The 20,025-nt window shown below is 57.9% G+C and overlaps 1 protein-coding gene across 4 annotated transcripts in view; it reads left to right on the top strand.

Moving 5' to 3' along the window:
* The window catches only part of LOC119091343 (cAMP-dependent protein kinase catalytic subunit 1), a 93,073-nt gene extending 73,307 nt beyond the window's left edge, over positions 1-19,766 (top strand). For 3 of the 4 annotated variants that reach the window (XM_037214084.1, XM_037214081.1, XM_037214083.1), the window contains 9 exons: positions 723-784; positions 1,147-1,275; positions 7,393-7,491; positions 9,935-10,017; positions 11,369-11,495; positions 15,391-15,486; positions 15,579-15,701; positions 17,432-17,596; positions 18,596-19,766. In XM_037214084.1, coding sequence (XP_037069979.1) covers positions 723-784; positions 1,147-1,275; positions 7,393-7,491; positions 9,935-10,017; positions 11,369-11,495; positions 15,391-15,486; positions 15,579-15,701; positions 17,432-17,596; positions 18,596-18,721 — 1,010 coding nt within the window. In that variant the 3' untranslated portion in view covers positions 18,722-19,766. Of the gene's footprint in view, positions 1-722; positions 785-1,146; positions 1,276-7,392; positions 7,492-9,544; positions 9,628-9,934; positions 10,018-11,368; positions 11,496-15,390; positions 15,487-15,578; positions 15,702-17,431; positions 17,597-18,595 lie in introns of all 4 variants that reach the window. The other variant, XM_037214082.1, reaches the window with a different exon arrangement.
* The last annotated feature ends 259 nt before the right edge of the window (positions 19,767-20,025 follow it).

Genomic DNA, 20,025 nt, shown 5'->3' with positions numbered 1-20,025 from the left:
TAACAACTTTTATGTTGTACTACTGTATATTTTACTCAGTATGGGGCATAATGCATTGACATGTGTCAAGCTATAACCTTGATTTTCAAGCAATTTCAAATGATTGTGGTTGTGGTTTCATTGGATGATCTATTGTATAAAAGCACAGCTGTGGTGGTTTGGCATTATGCCATGAGGTCATTATGCACAGAATGTTTTGTTACCATCTGAAGCTTTTTATATAGGCACATACTTATTTTGATGTCACTGAATTATTGATTGCACACTGCAAATCATGACTAAGTCAGGGAATGAAGTTCATGCCAAATTTATTAGTGTGACAACCACAATGCAGCATGTTGTTTGGTCTCAGAATCAGTCTTGAAGTGGAATAGAGTGAAGCATGGATTGCTGACCATTTAGCCTGGTACTACTTGGGTTGTATGGGCCAGTGCTTGACATGTGTCAGACACTTGTATTGCCTTTACCATACCATTTAGACTCCAACTCAACTGTGCTTTTTGCAGGTTAGGCATGCACTTCAGTTGCCCAGCATGGACAAATTTTGTGACATGCTAAAGCAGATTGAGCAGGTGTTTGTAATGTCATGAACCAGATCTGTCATTTCTGTCAGTGGTTGTGTGTATATTTTGATGTTGTTAGCTTATTCATAATAAATTGTGTATGTATCTGTGGCACAACTGGATGACCTTGCCTGTCCTCACCAATGTTTTGTCTTTCAGTCAAAGAATTTCTGGAGAAGGCCAAAGAAGATTTTGAAGAGAAATGGAAGAACCCATCAAAGGTACAAGGCAGCAAATTAATTCAGGGAGCATGGCTGTTTGTTATGTGTTTTGCTGTTTTTAGGATGTGCTATTCTTTTCAGCTCCTTTGTGTCTAACCTGATTTGTATCAGCTCTGATAGAGTTTGCTTCCCAGACATTGGTGTGCAAACTTGCCTTGTGTTAGCTGTGATCCAAGTATCACAGTCATGAGGGTAAGTGGCTGTAGTCCTGCTCACATCAAAGGCCTCACAATGTATCAATGCTAATGCCCATTGTAAGAATGAAGATGAGTGTGTTGGACTGGAGGTTGTAGCTTGTGAAACTACTATGTTTTGGCTGCATGCATTGTAATGTGGTGTACAGTGCTGGCTTGCTTTTCCAGAATACGGCGGCCTTGGAAGACTTCGAACTGCTGAAGACGTTAGGTACTGGGTCCTTTGGGCGTGTGATGCTCGTGCAGCACAAAGGCACCAAGGAGTACTACGCCATGAAGATCCTAGACAAACAAAAGGTGAGCCTGGCATTAAAGCTGGATGTCTTCATGTACAAGATGCAGCGCATCAGCTGCAGACACTTTAGTGCACTTGAGAACAGAATGTTGAGTTGGGTTGTGCCTGAATTCAGATGCAAATTGCTGTGCATTTTTCTCCTTGTGGGATGTTACACCTAGTGCGGCATGGCGTGATCGTATGTTTCCAAGGGTTGTGAAATTGGCGGGAGTTTTACAATAACTAAGCAGTACCTGACTTCCAATCACCAGGATCACGCCAGCCACAGCGCTTGCACGCGTAGAATGCCCAGTGAGCGGAGCGCTTCGAATCCTCGTGAATCTGGGCTGTAGGGTTCGTGTTTGGTTGTTAGTTTCAGTGAAGTGTTGTCGATAATATCTGTCAGATTAGAGCAGCTGACGAACTACAAATTCTACGAAACGCTCGTGAGACTGCGTGATTATATTTGCGTAGTCAGATGTTCGTAAAGGTGCCTGTCCATTTACTGGCAACCAATGTAGGTGTCATTTTACACTTTGGTAAATGGCTATCACTTAATGATGCGTAGTTACAGAATGCTCCTGATCACGGCGCGGGACAGATGTAGCACACAAGCATTGGAGACCATATTTTGCTTCTTGTGGTTTCGCTGGCATAACGTCTGAGCATCGAGCAATCACACTAGCGCCTGGAAGCTTACGGTACCCAGAGGAACACCAGAGCTATCTCGTGTCAAACATTAGTACCACCGTCCGGGGACTTACCGTCTTGTTGGTTTGCTGGTGACGCCTGATATATGGGTACTTGCTCCTGACTTCGTCCAGAAATATTGCGTGACGTCAGTGAAGGCCGTCTTTGTCATAGTAGGCGATCAGAGGTCAGTGACGCTCTTGGCTTGCTTCGTAATGCGGCACCGAAATGCGATTAAGGGGATTTCTTCGCAGAGGGTCGATGGCTACGCTCATCGCCCCGGGATATACCATAGGCGCAAGCACGGACCTGGTACGTCAGGTCATCCCTCGTGTACTGTGTGCTTTCCTGTGCACGCAGTATGGTGTCAAGATGACAACACTTTTGTATGGCAGCGCGAGCAGCGAGAGGCTCCATGCCTCACATGCAGATCCACGATTCAGTTCATGTATGCAGTGGTACTACAGGTCATCACAGCTCAGAATCACATGGTTACGCTTACGAGTGAGCTGCTGGCGTTACGTGCCGCATAGATACGATGGTGAAGCAGTGTCTGGAAGTGTCACGTGACCTTTTATGACCTCCACTGGCGACCTGACTTACATGAGTCATGACATGACCAAACAGTTCAAAAGCTGTCGGTGTTGTGATTGGTGACATTGTGGTCAAGTTTCAACCATCAGAGGTCTAGCTTGGGCTGCAGTATGGTGTGACATCTTCCCAGTCTCTGGGTGCAAATGACCTGAGGTCAGTTCTCCCGATGACCTGGGCGCTCGAGAAAGTAGGTATGTTCACAGCTTTTAAAGCGTTGGTGATTTGTGCACACGAACAAGTGCATAGTTGCAATGCAAATTATCCAAACATGTCTGCGTGCAATACGGGGAAAACATTTTTCCACGATTCATGTCAAATGCAATGAAATGTGTACCAACACACGCGTCAAACTCTAAAATTATTCCTCGAGTCGTGCCCTTGAACGGCCACAAATGATTAATCATCACAAATAATTGGTTGCCGATTTGACGATTCTTTTAGCTTGGGCTGACCTGTGGTGGCGTCGGTGGCATTGAGGTCACGAACAGGGCAATTGACCGGGTAGCGAAATGCATAGGTATTGGTTTAATGCTATTTGAAGCAATGAAATGCTGGGTTAAGTCAACGCTGTGTCAAGAGTACCACCCTTGGGAGGCATACAGATCACTGTGCAATGAATACGCTTGACCATCGCGCTATGTGACACTCAGCGATCATCAGGCTACTTGCGGTTGGCCAGCCACTTGGAGCCGTCGTGCGAAGTCCGGTCGTGGGTTGGGCGCAGCTGTCCTGCTTTTGATGACCAAATAACTTTATATTATGCGCAAAAACCTAAGTGGCTAGGTTTCTGCTGAATTTGCATTTTAAACAATGTGTTCTTATCGAAGTGATGCATTTTTACTATTGTATACTTTGTGTTATTGTAATTATAGTGTACAAGTATACAATAATCAATATTTGTATCGTGTGTATTGATCATCGTATACTTAGTTAATGTATACTTAGAGTTTGCCGTATGAAGAGACACATTGGCAAGGTCTGTTAAACAAATGTTCAGGACACCGTTGGTTGAACAGACACAGTTATGCTGGAAATCAATGTTTTTTTTCTAATGGCTGGCGTAGTCCGATGAAATAATTCCATGAAATGGTTTAGAATGGGAATAGCTGGGTTGATAAGGCGGAGCTGTAGAAAATTAGCCTTGCGTTCCAGAGGTGACACACCTTGTCTAGTTGTGTACATTCTTGCAGAGCGAAATTTCGCCGTTAAAGGTGATAATCTTCCGTTATCCACCGTGAATATCAAGTTAAGTATTCTTTCACGCCGCTGTGCAATTACATGTCCATTGCATTGGGGATCATGCCATGCCATTGGACGACACGCATTGTTGCTCGTGTTTAACCAAACCTATCATATTTGGGCTTTGCGCTGTGTGCTGTAAGAAAAACATTGATGTTAGTCTAACGAACATACGGCGTGTCAACAGGGGCAAATTTACCATCCAATCGTGGCAGGTCGAAGCTGAATTTGTTTCTCCATCGTATGGCACAGCTAGGAAAATAATGTTATTTTTTGCCGTCATTGGAGAAGCCAAGGGACTTCCCCACCCGGTAGGACAATAATGCTATTTTTACCGTCATTGAAAAGGCTAATGGGCCCACCCCCACCCCCACCCGCTCCGGCCCGCCTGCCACTGCACAGTAATGCAAAGTTCCCCTCCTCTGCTGACTGCTGGTGGTCTTTTGAAGCCGGCGCGAGCCAACCCGTGGGCGAAATGCCGACCGTCTGCTACATGCGCCAGCGATTTGGACGCTGCGCAGTTATCAGTTGCAATCGGAGTTTGGGTGCTCCCCACGTGGTGCTCTGGACGCAAATTATGGAGGGTGTCGAGTGAGCCGCAATGCCGGGTGCGAAACGACGTGGTGGCGGCCATCCACCCTGGCCCCGGCCTCATTTGGTGGGCGGCGGGGGAGTTTTGTGGGTGGGGCCGGCCGTCTACCGGCCACTCTGACCGACGGGTGTCTGGCGGGGGTGTGGCGGTCGCCGCTGCCTCCGATACAGGGTAGCGGGCGCGGCGCCGTGCAGGGGAGCCGCCCCCACGGTCGGTGCTGGTGGCCATCACGGCCGGTGCCGACTCCGGTGTTGCCGACGCCGGACCAGCCGGATCAATACACGGGCGCGCCGTCCGTTCAATTCGGGGAAGCCCGAGAGCACGCGGCTCGGCCGGCGTCGCCGCGAGCTCGCCCGCCCGCCACCGGCCGGGTGTGAACGAAACGGAGCCGCCAACCAGCCCATCGGACTCGGGAGCGGCCGGGATCCCAGACCGAGCTGGGCAGCCGCCAGACGATCGGCGGGCGGCGACTTGTTGCCCCCGACCGCACTCCGTGGCGGCGGGGTGTCGCCTGCCGCTCCGCAGCCCGCAGCTCCGACCAGCCCGCCGTGCAGTGAAAAGCGAGGGGGGGGGATGGGCGTGGCGGAGCCGGGCCACTGGCCGCGCACGAGCCACCGGGCGTCATCGGGCGCTGCCGCCTGGAGACAGCCGTCACGGCCCAATCGATACGCCGGCGACGGGCCGCCGGCCAATACCGGCTCCGGTGTCGACCCGGCATCCGGGAGCGTGCGCCGGCGGTGGGCCGCTCCGTTTACCGCGGCGTCCCGGCTGGCTCGGCGCTCGCCCCGAGCCGGCGGCACTCGAGGCCGCCGGAGACGGCAGCCGAGCGGCCGACTTCAGGCCGAGAGCAAAAACAGACCGGCTGACCCAGTTCCCCGGCAACGGAGGATAGGTCTGCGGAAATGGACGCATTTCGTTGTCCTTTTGCGGTTTATGCTTCGTTGAGCATGTGTACAGAAGTTGCCTTATTTATTTATTTCCCAGCGCACGTTTCAGACCCTCGTCGTCTCTAATAATTTGTTGCGAAAGTTATCACCAATGTTTTAGTGTCCAAAAATTGTTTTTGTTGAAGAAACGCATATGCTATGCTATGCTCAGTCTTGGCCAAACCTATGATAAGCCGTGCACTATACTTCAGCACTTGATGCGGTGCTGCCGTCTACCCGTACGGAAGTTTTCACTTAGAGCTGAGTGGTTGATTACTCCACGCTTGCGAGCAACTCGTGGCATACCACACCTTGGACATAAACTAAAGTGACGTTGGTTACGTTTCCTTACGTTCGGTCCCGACCCGGTCCGGTCCGGTCCGCCAGGCCAGGCCAGGCCAGGCCAGGCCAGGTGGCGTGCTCTCGGGGCGGGCCGGCGGCGGTCGGACATGCCTGACCGCTCTGCGCCCCTGTAGGTGGATGCCAATCTGGGCCGTTTTCGAGCGGACCTCGTCCCGAGCGGCACACAATCTGGCCGCTTTTTCTCGGCGCTGCGCCGACTGGCGCCGCCCGGTGCGGCGGGCGGTGTCTTTGGGCGGCGCCAGCCTCCGTTGAGGAAGGACTCGTGCGTGAATAACGCGGGGAGCTGATACCGACGCGGCCACGGCGGCTGGCAAACATATGTTGGTCGGCCGTTAAGCATGTGCAGAATCATCATGCTGCTGTTTACTCTTAAACGTGCTTCCGCGCGTTTTAAATAGCGGCCGCCCGTGTAAGTGGAATAACGCGAGGTTTTATCTGATCTATATGGGCCAGCGTTTCCAGATGCCGCGTGTTATGACTGAGCTCACCGTGCGCCGGCGTGTTGATGCGCTCATGTGTGCCGATGATGTTATCCAATCATCACCTGTCTGCCAGATGGTCGCCGCCCCGTTAAAAATAGCCATCCGGTCCGTGGCAAATATTGGCCATGAGCGCTGGTGGGCGGAGGAGGCGCCGTGACCAGCCCCGGCTGACGATCGTGCCGGGGGTGGGGGGGATATGCGCACTGACTTAGGCTGGGTCGGCCGACTGGCCGGTAACTGGATGATCGGATGGGTCGCCCAGTGTCACCAGATGCCGAATGGGGAAAATTGCGTTCTGCACACACAGGTCCGGCACTTAGTAGTCCAAGGACGCCAGACCATATGACCATCGCCACTTTATCTCGCTAGGATGTGGTTACACAACGTCTGGGTAGCACGAAGGGGTACGCAAGGTCTGTGGAAGCTGTGGAATGCACAAAGGGCAGGGATGGCTCCGTCAGATTTCAATGAAACCTGGCTTGCTCACCCTTGCATCGTCGACTGCCCAGGTAGCTTGCGTTCATGTGTTGTGGGTTCGAAGTTTTTTAAGTTTTTGGTTGCCTCGGAGGCGTGCCGTGTCGGTGGCAGCGCGCTGTGCGGCCGTGTGCCGTGGTCGCCAGCTGGGCCGTGACGCCGGGAGAGCCCGCTCACAGCTGTGGCGTGTCGGTGTCGGTGAGCGGCGCGGCCGCTCGTCTCCGGGGCCGGCCGTAACAGGTCGGCGCGGGCGCGAGACGCCGCGCTACCCCGCCATTACGGTATCCCATCCATTTGAAGCGGCGGCGCCGGCGGCGTCTGCTGGCCGGGGCGGGGGCGGCGCCGCCGGTCCGGCGGCGGTGGCTGGCCTTGACAGGCCGTTCGACGGCCGCCCCCGGAGTCAGCCAGCCCCGTCCGGGCCCGGCCGGTCTCCGGCGGTGCCTCATCCCAGCCGCGCACCGCTCTCTCGGTGGCAATCACTGACAGCATGTGACATTGTCGGGAGTTGGGCGGGGCGGCCCGCGCGTTCCGTCCATATGAGGGCGTGTGGTTGGGAGCGATCTGCGGCCGCGGACCCGGCCGTGCGGGTTTGTCGCGCCGTCTCGCCGCAGTCGGCGTGTTCCCATGACCTTGGACCGTGGCGCCGGGAGGATTAGGGAGGCGCCCGGGCCGTGTCGCCGCCCGCCGCCCTTCACAGCTCCAGCGACCCGGCCGCCGGCGGCCGTGACCCGGCGCCGCCCGCGCTCGCACTCGCCGCTAACGCGACGCCGCTGATTGCAGGTGGTGCGGTTGAAACAAGTGGAGCATACTCTCAACGAGAAGAGGATCCTCCAGGCCATCAACTTCCCGTTCCTTGTTAGTCTGCAGTACCATTTTAAGGTGAGCTGGTTGCCATGCCGGTCGCTGTTCAACAGCTCGCGTCCGGTGCGCTGTGGTTAAATCAAGCCGCGTTTAGTACGATATAGGTCGGCATAGCTGACTCAGGTGCGCCGAACGCCCCTGACTCATGGCTGTACTCCGCCGACATTTGGGCGTCCGTCGGTACAGCCACGAACGGCCTGCAGAAGTTCACGAACGCAGCCGTTCTCTGGACCTGTAACGGACCGGCGTTCTCCACGCTGAACTGGCCGTGCGAATCAGGACTGTTTACTGTTTTATCGGGCGTGACTGTTTGTTGAAGTCCTTGATGTATATTTGTGCCGGCCGTATCAGCAGTATAATGTGTTGCCGGTTTCCTTGATCATCGAGTGTGTGCACGAGTAAACCCTCGATATGGACGGCCGCTGTCGCCACATGGGAGGGTGGCGCGCATCCTTCACTATCCCCGGTGTCGTTCACACGCCGCGCGCTCCAGTGGGGGAGTGAGAGGGCGATCAGCCGGCCGCATGACATGGACAGTGACCGCTCGAGGCTGTTGTTAGCCGCGCGTGCTTGGGTGGGGGCACCAGCAGTGACGATGCGGGCCGTCGGCAGGCCATGGCAGGTCGCCCGCGCCGCTCCACGCTCCCTGTTCCGTACATGCGGTCATATTTGGGCATGGGCCAGCGCTCCTCTCGGACGTAGCCGTTGCTCACCCCTGCCATGCTGGGACGTGCGGCCCACCCATGCATTGCATGCTTAGGCCGTCTGCGTTCCGACCCCTGGAACATATTTGGTAGCAATGTGCCGGTTCCGCTTTGTTTAGGGTCGTTGCTGACTTCATCGGCCTCGGAAACACCCCAAATTGTATTGGGTGATTGATTGTGAATGAATTGTGTGACACACATTTTCCCAGGTAATTACTTCTGCGCGGACTTGCCATCGGGTAACTGGCTTCAGTACTAACATGTTTTCACATCCATCATCATATTGCTGCGTTAAAACACTGAGAAGGGGGGGGGGGGCAAAGTCAACATCATGCATCCCTGACGCGGTTCATCGTAAGCTATCAACGAAAAACAGTAAGTTGTGAATCCCTCTTTCTGGCTGGATTCCTCAAGCACCCATTTCAAAATGTAATGGCCCGCTACCCCCCAGCCGCCGCCCCTCCCCACCAGGGGCTTGCGGCTGGCAAGGACGCTACAGCCTGATAAAACCACAAGGGTGCACGGGGATCTTTTCCCCAAGCCCCACATTTCTCAGCAAATCTTTGATACGTTTTCACACGCGCTCGGGTGGGGGGGTCAAATTGAATCCCTCCGAGGGTTTTCCGGGATTGCTTCCAAACGGCGCGGCGTAGCCGCGCCAAGTTTTGTCAGTTGTAGACAATTAGATAGTGGATCGTCTGACATAAAAATTTAGATGCGCCTTATAACGTCGCTGACCTAGGATAGGTCAAAGTGAGGCCATGGTTTCAGCAAAGACAATTTCTAGGGAATCGTTCAATCTGATCCAACAACGGGGTGTTAGAGGAAGCCATACATATCGGAGATGCTTTCTTAGGCGACATAGCAATTGAATGGACAAATAACGTTGACCTAGGGTCAGGTGTGAAGGTCAGACCAAGGTCAAAGTCAACCTGTGTTATTACCCTAGGACTTGCTCTATGGGCTAGTTCCTGGCGCCCATGCTTAGAGCAGTTGTGTAGGTTCTAGGGGCTTTTTAGACCCAAATCTGGAATTTGACCTTATTTGACCTGAAGTCCATGACCAAGAAACCTCAAACTTTGACCTAAGTGAGTTCACATACAGCTCAACACACCCTGTGAATTTGGTGTCTAGCTCTCTTAGTTCCTGAGATCTTGGGGGGGGGGGGCAAAATGCCCCCCACCCGAGCGAAGGGTATCCAACCGACCACCCGGGCGCGTGTTTAATACCAAGTGTAGAACAAATGTAGCAGTGCAATACCAGCCTTCCAGCTGTCGTTCGGCAGTGCCTGCGTGGCGCAATCGTGCCCATCTCGCAGCCGACGCCGCCCTCCCACCCTCTCCTCACCCGCCAACCGGCCGTTCTAGGACAACTGCAGCCTTTTCCTGAACCTGGATTACATAAACGGCGGCGAGATGTTCTCGCACCTGCGACGCATGGGACGGTTTAGGTAACGTGGCGCTGCCGCCGCCGCTGTAGCAGTAGCTAGCCGCCAGGCCAGTAGTCGCTCGCGGGCCGCCGCCGCCGCCGCCGCCGCCGCGTGAACGCCGCCGTGCCCGCTGTTCGCAGGACTGCTCGAACCTGTACATCGTCATGGGGTTGGTGCGCGGCGGCGACATGTTCGGCCCGCTCCGGCGGCGGTTCGCGGCGGTGCGGCGCGGCTTCACGTAAGCGCCCGGCCGAGCTGCCGCCCTCGTTCGCTCCGCCCGCGGCCGCCGCCTCCGTCGCTCCGCTGACCCGTGTCTCGTCTGTTGCAGGATAACTCGAATTTGTACATGGTTTTAGAATATGTGCCCGGGGGCGAGATGTTCTCGCACCTGCGGAAAAGTGGCCGGTTTAGGTAAGAGTCGTGCGCAGGATGCTCGTTGGTGGTGGCGCACGTCGTCCCGGTAGCGGCCGGTCGGCCGGGCCGCCTGTTGCATGCAGCTGCTGGTGGCGGTGACGCATGTGCGGTGGGTCCGGTGGCGGTCGCCTGGTGCTCCGTCACATCGCTGCATGCTCCGACGCCGCGACCGGTGAGGCCCCGCGCCCCGGCTGTCCGGCAGGCGCAGGCCAGTCCTGAAATGGGCTCAGGCACGGGCGCGCATCAGGTGCTGATCTGGTTTGCAGCTGTCGTTGACCCCGTTCCTCTGCTGTCCGGCATATGATGTGTCGTCGTCGGTTCTTCCATTGGGCTGGGGTGTAGACCTGCATGAGTTCGTATCTTGTGCCCGTTTTAGATGCCAGTCGTGCGTCTCCCATGTAATTCCGCGAGCGTTTTCGCAATTGAATCCTCTGGGCTTGTGTCATGTTCATAGTTGCGTAGTTGGGTGTGTTTGTACGCGTTAGCACCTTGTGTTCACGGCACGGTGGCGGGTTCTTTATGCCAGGACGCCCGGCCCGATGCACAGTAAGATATGCACTGTCACGCCACGCTGCATGCATGCCACTTACGCGGTGTATGTTGACGGTGCCGAAACTGGACGGTATTTTTACGCGTCATGTCACCTGCGGCTGGTAAACGGCAGGGACTTGCGGCGTCACTTAGCACCATATTGCGCAATCAGCAGGTCGCGTGTCGTTCTCATGAGGGGCCGCTCCAGCTTGTAACCCGCCGTCCGGCCTGGTCCGCGGGGGCCGTGTGCGGCGGTGCTGGTCGGCGCCACCGCCGCCACCGCCGCCACCGCCGCCGCTGCCGCTGTGCAGTGCCCTGCCCGGCGCCGCTGTAGTGGGCCCCGCCACCTTCCGGCCGGCTGGCTGGCGCCGCGCTTCTTTCGGCCGCCCGCCCCGCTGGCGGCCGTGTCTGTTGCCGCCGCCCGGCGCCGGCCCGCTCCGGCGAGGCGCGCGCTCATTGCCGCACCGCGGCCGGAATGCTAATGGGCGGCGGCCGGCCTGACCGGAACGGTCCGGCGCGGCGCGGCTGTCTTGGAACTGGCTACCGATCGGCCGGCGCGCACCCGTGCCGGCCGGGCGCCGCGAGGCGCCGGTAATCCCGGCCCGATATGCTCGCTCTGTCGGCGCCGGTGCGGTCGCGCCGCGGTCGGCTGGCCGGCTGGCTGGCTGGCTGGCTGGCTGGCTGGCTGGCTGGCTGGCTGGCTGGCTGGCTGGCTGGCTGGCTGGCTGGCTGGCTGGCTGGCTGGCTGGCTGGCTGGCTGGCTGGCTGACTGACTGACTGACTTGCTGACTGACTGACGGCACTGTGTGGCCGACAGCGAGCCGCACTCGAGGTTCTACGCGGCGCAGATCGTGCTGTCCTTCGAGTACCTGCACTACCTGGACCTGATCTACCGCGACCTGAAGCCCGAGAACCTGCTCATTGACAACCAGGGCTACATCAAGGTATGGGGAGGACCGCCTGCTAGGCTGGACGGCATTGTCGGTCAGGGTGGAGCAACAGCTCATTCAGAATCTCATTCGGGTACTGGCTGAAGGCTGTGTTGGTGTATTGCTCATGGACGGGTACCGGCCTCTAATGGGTATGAGGAAGTATGGTGGCCGCACCTCCGTACCAAGATTGCCTGTTCTTGAAGTTAGCGCGTTTCGAAGCGTGGTTTACGGAACCACGTACCGCTTCCCCGTACCGAATGGGCAAGCTTCTTCGTAACAAGCTTCCAGAAGCAAGGCGTCTGATTGCATTGTCCACTGTAGCGGAGCTTCCGTCCTGGCGTGGTCGGCGCCACAGATCTGGTTTTGTCGGCGTCCTCCCAGCTCTGGATGCGGCCATGGAGCCGGCCAGCGGGCCGCCGGCGGCCTGGCCTCGTTTGCCGAGCCGGCCAGACATCCGACCAATGCTGTCTAACAGGTTGTCCTATCGGCCAGCATCTGGCAGCCCGTATATGGCGCGGGCGGCGATTAAAACGCTGCGTGCGCGTGAAGCCGGAGCCTCGACAGCTTCCTATAGCGCCGTCCACAGTCCGCGGACGGCGACGGCGGAAGGTTCCGCGCCTCCTGTCGTCGCCGTCTGCGGCGACGGCTTCACCGGCGGTCGGTTACGTCGCCGGAGCCTCTCCACTGTTGGCGTCCGCCGCCCGGACCGCCTCAGATTGCGGGGAGCTGCCGTCTGGAGCGCTGTTCCATCGGCTACCGGCCGCGTCAGCTCCCGGGCCGCTTTAATGTGCACGGCGCCGTGTAATGCCATCCGGGCCGGGCATTGAAGCGCTTTATCTGGGATTTCACACCCGACCGGGACGGCTGTTTGGCTGCGTGACGCAGTCCGTTATCGCGGGCGGCGCTATCTGAGAGGCGCGCGGCCGGTGTGCGCGGCGGCTCGGCGCCTGGTGCACACATGGCTCCGGGTGCCGACTTTAAAAGGCAGGCGTCACCTTGGCGTGCTAGGCCGGCACGCTGATACTCATCAAAAAGAATGCCCACGTAACATTCGCGGTCTTGCAGCTCCCACGCCGCTTCTGGTCACATGATGCATGCCCGTAGCTCGTGGTGGATTGCCCTGGTGGAAGGCAAGCTACTTGGGGAATGCAAAAAGTGGGAAATGCCTTAAATTTCGATGACGCATATCGGACGTAAAGGAGTTTAATGTAGTCGGCTGTTTTAGTCCAAACCGCATATTTAGGACTCCGTACAATCCGACAGTAAGCGGCTTGACTGACTTGCCCCAACGCCTTGGTTTGCTGTCCGCTGCGCCAACTCCCTGGTCTGTGTGTCGAGCTTAGCTGGCGGTGGTCGTCAGGCCCAGCGGCTACAGTCTGTGTTTACATACGTTTTTTGTTTGCGATGCGTTAACGCGGCAGGATCGTGCTATATCGCAAGTTTCATGACTGCTACTGAAAGTACAAATTCACCACGTGGTTTATGGCGCAACCTCACAGGATGTACCCATGGCAAGCGCTGAGAGCCCGATGATGACATTTTAGGAACGACGTTTTCAAAACGTGCCTCGCGGAGACCAGTTTCCTCCGCTGTCTCGGAACCACAAAACATTATTTTCTCGCGGCGACATTGGTGAAATAGCTGACGACTACAGATATGTCGTCAGGGTCTCAAAACTGTTACCAAGGCAAAAACGGTGTCCTCCACACCTTGCCTTTCCAAGGCCAGCCGGTCCGCAGACACCCCGTCCAGCGTGCTCATTCGTGATCGCAGCTCGTCCGGAGCGTCATTTCACCTCATGACGGCGAGTGGCCGGGCCGGCCCCCGCCCCAGGCGGGTCGTGCCGGCACGCGGCCTCCTCCGGGCCGGCCCTGTCATACGCCGTTTGTTTTCATCTGGCGGCGGCGGCGACTCGTGGCCGCGCCATCGAACGCCGATGGACCCAGATCATGTGCAGCCACATCGCGTCCGCGCCCTGCTCGCGCGCCACGTGGAGCCGGTACTTTCACCTCGACTCGGGTCGAGCCGGCAGCGCGCCGCCGCCGGTGTGCAGACTGTAAACAAAAGGCGCCCGGCGTCCTCTGCCAACGTCTGGGGCGGTGGCGAAGGCTGCCCCCGTTCTTGTACCGGCCGCGGCTCAACGTTCTCTGCCAACGCCTGGGGCGGTGGCGAATGCTGCCCCTGTTTTGGTACCGGCCGCGGCCCAACGTCCTCTGCCAACGTCTGGGGCGCTGGCGAAGGCTGCCCTGCCTTGCACCGACTACGACTCAACGTCCTCTGCCAACGCCTGGGGCGATGGCGAAGGGTGCCCTACCTTGCACCGACCAAGGCTCAGCGCCCTCTGCGGGCGCCTCCGGTGGTGGGAGAGGCTACCCCTGCCCTGCACCGGTCACGGCTCAGCGCCCTGTGTGGGCGCCTCCGGCGATGGGAGAGGCTATCCCGCTGTGTACCGGCCGCCTTCCAGGGCGTGTTGCAGAGTCTGTGTCGTGGGGCGTGGGACCGGCTGCGCAGGGATCGATAATCTGATCGCCGTAGATGGTGTCGTGCTAACGCTGGCGACGCGTCTGGAACTGTTCGTCGTGATGATCTGAGCTCCCGATTGCCCTCGAACGTCAGTGTTTTTCTCTGAGATAGCGCCGGCCAGTCAGCAAGCGGTCGCCAAAAACAGCTGTGCAAGCTCGGCCAGAGGAACCCGCGTTCCATCCCTCGTCAGGAGAAAAACAGGACGCGCGCATCAGCAGCGATTCACGCCGGCCGCCAGCCACGGGCCGGTCACAATCGGCGAGTCACAGCGGCCGCCGTATTGCCAGTCACGTCTGAGCCGGCCGTGCATCTGCTGCCCGGCGGTGCTGACGGCTCGCTACGGCGCCGATCGGCACGGTCCGGGCATTGTTCAGGCCGTTCCGGGAAATCGGCGGCGATTGGAGGCGGCGGCCGGTACCGGGCGGAATGCGTCCTCGCCGGCATTCGGCGGTGGCCCTGTCAGCCTTGCAATACTTTCCGTGTTTACCCGGCGTGGATTGCGCTTATTTATGAGGACAGGTAACGGAAGATTGCTGTCAGCGTCCAGTGCCTTGTCCTGTCCGTTGGTGCACAATTTTCGAAGTCTCGTCTCAGGCACATTTGTTAAAGTTAGCCACGCCGAGTCCGCCGAGATTTAAAAAATCTGTTCCAAATCGGATATCTGACAGGCATTTTATCCATAGACTGCAGTGTAATCTTTCGACAAGGCTTAGCTGGAGGTTATGGCGACGCATAGTATGTCATAGCGAGGCTGGGAGGGGAGGGGGGCGACCTGAGACCCGACCCAGCGGTGACCAGCTATCCCGCGCTGGCTGGCCTGCCGATATTGTCGCGCAGCCCATGTAGAAAAGTGTTCGGTGCTGTCCGGCTGCGGTCGGACTCCATCCATAAATCGCGGCTGGCTCGTTTGGTGTCTTCTTTTCAAACGCAACGTGATGGAGCCGAAGCTGCGAAGATCAGCCCTGAAAGAGTCATTTACCCCTCCTCATGAAATCCTTTTGGGAAATGAAAATACATGGAAAATGAGAAATAAAAAATGGCATGCATTGGGCAGCTATTTTTGCCATTTTAATGTTATCTACTAAGCCCTAAAAATGTGATATATCGAGCATTTCTGGCGCTTTTTGGTCAAGGATGAGATAAAAGTGTGTTCAAACGAACCCCAAAGTGCAATGTTATACCTGTTTTGTGGGTCTAACACAGTGTTGCGTTTTTTCCTGTGTGCTCAGTTACATGCGGATGGCGTTCATACGTGGCCATGTGGGTCTTAGTGCCGCGGGCCGTCTGGACCGCCTCGCCGGCCGCGGTCCAGGCCACGCTCGGCGTCCCCCGCCGCCGTCGTGCTCGACGCCGCCGGCTGATCGGCGGCCGCCCGCTGCCGCAGGTGACCGACTTCGGGTTCGCCAAGCGGGTGAAGGGCCGGACATGGACGCTGTGCGGCACGCCCGAGTACCTGGCGCCCGAGATCATCCTGAGCAAGGTACGACCGGCGCCCGCGCCCTGCGACAGGGGGAGGTGGCCGCCGCGGCTGTGACGGTCGGCGGCAGTTGACCGCTGTCGTGATGTTCGCAGGGCTACAACAAGGCGGTCGACTGGTGGGCGATGGGGGTGCTCATCTACGAGATGGCGGCCGGATATCCGCCGTTCTTCGCCGACCAGCCGATCCAGATCTACGAGAGGATCGTCTCCGGCAAGGTAAGCCGCCTGCCGCGCCGCACGTGGGCGATGCGGCGGAACGGCGGCATCGCCCCAACCCTTGGAGGGGGGTTGGGGTCGTGGCTGCGGCCGTGGTCACGTGGCGTGGGCTCTGGCTGGTGTCAACTATCGACTGGTGTAGCTGCTGTCACGGGCGTCTCGTCTCTCGCCGCGGTCATCGGGCGTCAGCTAGGACACTGCTGCGAGCCAAACACAACAGTAAGGTCGTGAAGTGACACCACGATGCGGGACGGCTGATCTTCTCACACCCGCTGCTGACGGGGCGGGGTGTCCCCCACTTTGCAGCGCTGCTAGGGCGGACGGCACCGTGGTTCGGGCTGCGTGTTGGGTCTTGGCGGCGTGATTGGATCATGAGTTCTTAGCATGGACCACAGGATAAGAGGAGGCGCTGGCTCAGCGATGATATCAGGCAATCATTGGGTCGTGTTATGAAATATCCCACGTTTCCAGCATGTGAACTCGTAATGCCTAAAACGGGGGGCTTAACGCCTTTCTCTCTTTATTTGAACGGGCTTTGCAGTGGGGTGTTGGCGCGTTTAGTTGTTGTCTCGCCCACTTGGTGACGTTGCCAAGATTTATGATTCCTTTTTAGGCACGCTGTATTTTAAGTGTTGAGTAAGTGGCAACGACGGGAGAACATTCCAGTGATGGACGTGTGTAATAGGCCGGCTGAGCGGGCGGGTGTCAAGGTTTCTAGACCACCAACGGCGCTTTTTGCGCGTGTCGCTAAGTGGAGTGGCGACGTGCTGTTTAGGATTCCAGTGGTGCTGTATGTAAACAGTCCAGCGATGCTGCCTTCTGCGCCAGCGTGATGCGTTGAGGCGGATCTGGCCTGCGCTGTGGCCGGCACCGTAGACAGCATGTGTGGTGAGAGCCGGTCGGCCGCTGGTGGCGGCTCAGTATCGGGATCCGGAGAGGCCTCGCCGACTCGCCGGGCGTGCCGGCCGTCGCGGATCACGCGCCAGTCGTCACGGATCACGCGCCGGCCGTGAGCAGCGCTCAGCGGTGGCCGGCCGCCGGCTGGCCCGCGCGCGCGCGGGCGCACAGGCCGGCCTGTTTGTTGACTTTGCGGCGCACTCCGGCCGCGGTGCTGGCGGCCGTTGACCCCTCCGGAGGCGGGCGGGCCGGCCGCCATGGTCTCGGTCAGGTGCCGGACAGGAGCCCGCCGCACGCTCAAACAGATGGCGGAGAGGGGTCCGCCGCACGCGAGGCACGGCCGGATATTAGCCCGTCAGCGCCCGGTGCTTTCGTCAGCGGGTGCGACGGGGGCGCGACGTGCAGCTGCTGCAGCGTGGCTTCTGAGTCCGCCTGTGGCTGTGACAGCGCCTGGTGTCCGGCGGGGCGGAGCGGTGGAGTCCGGGACCACCGGCCGGCGTCCGCCCGTGGGGCTGCACGGGAGCAGAGGCCGCTCTGGCGCGAGCCGCCGCTCGTTCACGCCGCACCATGCGCAACCATCGGTGGCGGGGTAGTCTCCAGTTGTTGGCAGGCAGTGCTAGCAGCTGCCGTGCAGAGGACAGCATCGCCTGTGGCGCCTGTCCCGAGAACATGAGGGCGTTTGTTTATTTTACCGCTCTGCACCATACACACACAACGCGGCTATTCTTAGCCGGGCGTCAAGCGGTACCGATCAGTATGCGCATGAGGTGAGCAGTGAGCGTGCTTGCTGTGCTCGATCGGTGCGACTTCACACAGCAGCCGGCTGTCCACAGGTGCGGTACCCGTCTCACTTCAGCTCGGACCTGAAGGACCTGCTGCGAAACCTCCTGCAGGTCGACCTCACCAAGCGCTACGGCAACCTCAAGAACGGCGTCAACGACATCAAGGGCCACAAGTGGTTCCACTCCACCGACTGGATCGCCGTCTACCAGAAGAAGGTGACGTGTCCCGCCGTGCACTGAGTCGTGATTGCGCTGGGAGTCGTTACCCAGCTTGTAATCGGCACCTCATTGTCAGAATGTTCCCGCGGTCGACCGCAGGTTTCGAAGAATGCAGGCACGTCATGTGTGATTTGTAACATTAGTGGTTGCTGTTGCTTGGTATGTGTCTGCGCGTTGCCGTCCTTTTGGAATACGTGAACCTCTGGCGACAGGGTGACAGGCGCTAGTGACGCGTGATATGCCCAAACTACGTGTCCGAATAATATGGACGTGAAATTGCAACCCGCGGCAAGGGATGTGTCACGGGTAAAACTCCGTCTTCAGAGGTATCTCCCGTGCGGCGTCGCTGGAAATTAAAATGAAATGAAAGCAAGTGTTGAAATGAAATGAGTGGCATAAAGTAAATCGGATTGAGATCAACTGGAAATGAAAGAATTGAAATGCATTGAAGAATGATGGGAGCAAAATTATTGCGCAGTACATGTGACAATCGAGGGGTGGAACCCACATATTTGCTGCTTGAAAAGATCGGGATTGCTCCAATTATGTTGCATGCAGGAATGGAATGTGCAGTTTGCTGCTATACCACTTTGGGCTCCTAGCCCAAAGTGCCGGCGTGAACTGCTTCCAGTTGCAACTGACACAAATCGCAGAAGAAATTTATGGCTTGCTCGTCCCTGTCCGCTGCTGATTTCCTCTCGCTGTCTGGTTCTGTGCATCTGCTGGCAGTGACGACATCCTTTCTCTTTTTTTCTCCTTCCTCGCGACCTGTGCTTAAGCTTTGTACGCGTACAATGAGTTCCACTGTTCCATTGCCACCGGTGCTACCACTCTGTGTTCAGTACCCAAGTTGTTTTTAGTAACCGGTAACTGAATGGAAACATTACCGTGACATTTGTAGTGCAACTTAAGCCAACATTGTGTGTAGTGGTGCTGTGTCGCGACTTGGCGAGGCTTCTGCAACCACACGTGACGGTGGTCTCGCCGGCTCCGCAGATCGAGGCGCCGTTCGTGCCCAAGTGCAAGGGCGGAGGCGACACCAGCAACTTCGACGACTACGAGGAGGAGAGGTTGCACGTGTCGTCCACGGAAAAATGTGCCAAGGAGTTCGCCGACTTCTAGCGGTGCCGCGCAGCCGAAGCCAAGTGCCGCATGTTGGCCGGATGCGCGCGCGCCGCCAGAAGCGCTCAGTCAGTCAGCGGTGGCACGCGCCCGGCGCCGGACGCCCCGACCCGACCCGAGCCGCCGGCCGCGCCGCTCACCGAGTGCTATGCTATTTTATGTATAATTACCGGGTTTTATATCAGTGGGCGCGCGACGGACCTGCCCGGGGCGGGCCAAGCGGACGTGAGTGCGCCCCGCCGGAGAAGACGCCGTGGTGCGTGCGGTGGTGTCGCCGCGGGCAGGTGGCGCCAGCGCTGCCGGCGATGCCACAGAAACGTTGTACAAACCCAGCAGCTGACCCTCGACTCATCAGATTATTTCCATGTGATAACAGGAGCACGTGTTGACGCTGCCATATGCCGCCCGTCGTTTTAACCCCACATGCACTGTTAGGTGCCCGCCAGATCTCCTCACTGGCGGTGGTTCCCACCACCGGCCGCTGGTGCCGCGCGCTGCTAACGCCGCCGACCGCCGGACGCGCCGCGCCGACAGCCGAGCGCCGTGAAGCTAGACCGCGCTCAGTTACCTCCCTCCGCTGGCGGGCTATGACCGCTGCCGCGCACCCGTGTTTGCGAGGCGTACGTAGGGGCAACGCGGCCGGTGTAGGGCCGCGTTTGGCTGCGGGTGTGGCGCCCCGGCCGTGGCCGACTCGAATGGCGCGTGGCCCTCTGCGTGACTGGGCGAGGAGCGCGGCGCGTGTCGGTCCGCGTGACGCCACCGTGGCGTCCGCCGTGCCCGCTCATCCCCCTCTCTCGATGGCTGTGTGTTCTCGATGAGCGGGTACCATATCGCGGCGGGCGGACACGCGCGTGCGCGCCTGCCGGTGGCGCCACCCCAGCCGCCCAGCTACCGACCGCTGATGCATTGTCTGTCTGTGCCCTTGCGGACATATGGAAGTGTGTGTGTTTGTTCGTCAGTGTTAATTGTTTGTAGTTACAGGCTGCGTTCATATTTTGTGATTTGTAGTTGGAGATTTTCATTAATACATTCAGGTATATCGATAATCGCTATCCAGATAACGTGTCCCTTATTTGCACCGGACTGTTCGCGGATGCTTTGATCATGAACAAAGGTCAAGATATGATATGCGGCAGTGGCGCTGCCGCTTCGATATCGTCGAAAGTAGCAGTCATGTTCTTCCACACGGTAGCGCGGCTCTTCAGCAATTTCCACGATGTACCGCACGAGCTTTTATCGACACCAAGCCGTGTTACTGACAATCCATCCTCAGTCTCGGGTATCGGTGCCGCGTGGTCCCCAAT

Source organism: Pollicipes pollicipes, unplaced genomic scaffold (assembly GCF_011947565.3).
Source record: "Pollicipes pollicipes isolate AB1234 unplaced genomic scaffold, Ppol_2.1 Scaffold_3447;HRSCAF=4054_pilon_pilon_pilon, whole genome shotgun sequence".
Classification (NCBI taxonomy): Eukaryota; Metazoa; Arthropoda; class Thecostraca; order Pollicipedomorpha; family Pollicipedidae; genus Pollicipes; species Pollicipes pollicipes.
The sequence above is the reverse complement of the archived record's forward strand: the minus strand, read 5'-3'. Positions and strand labels throughout refer to the sequence as shown.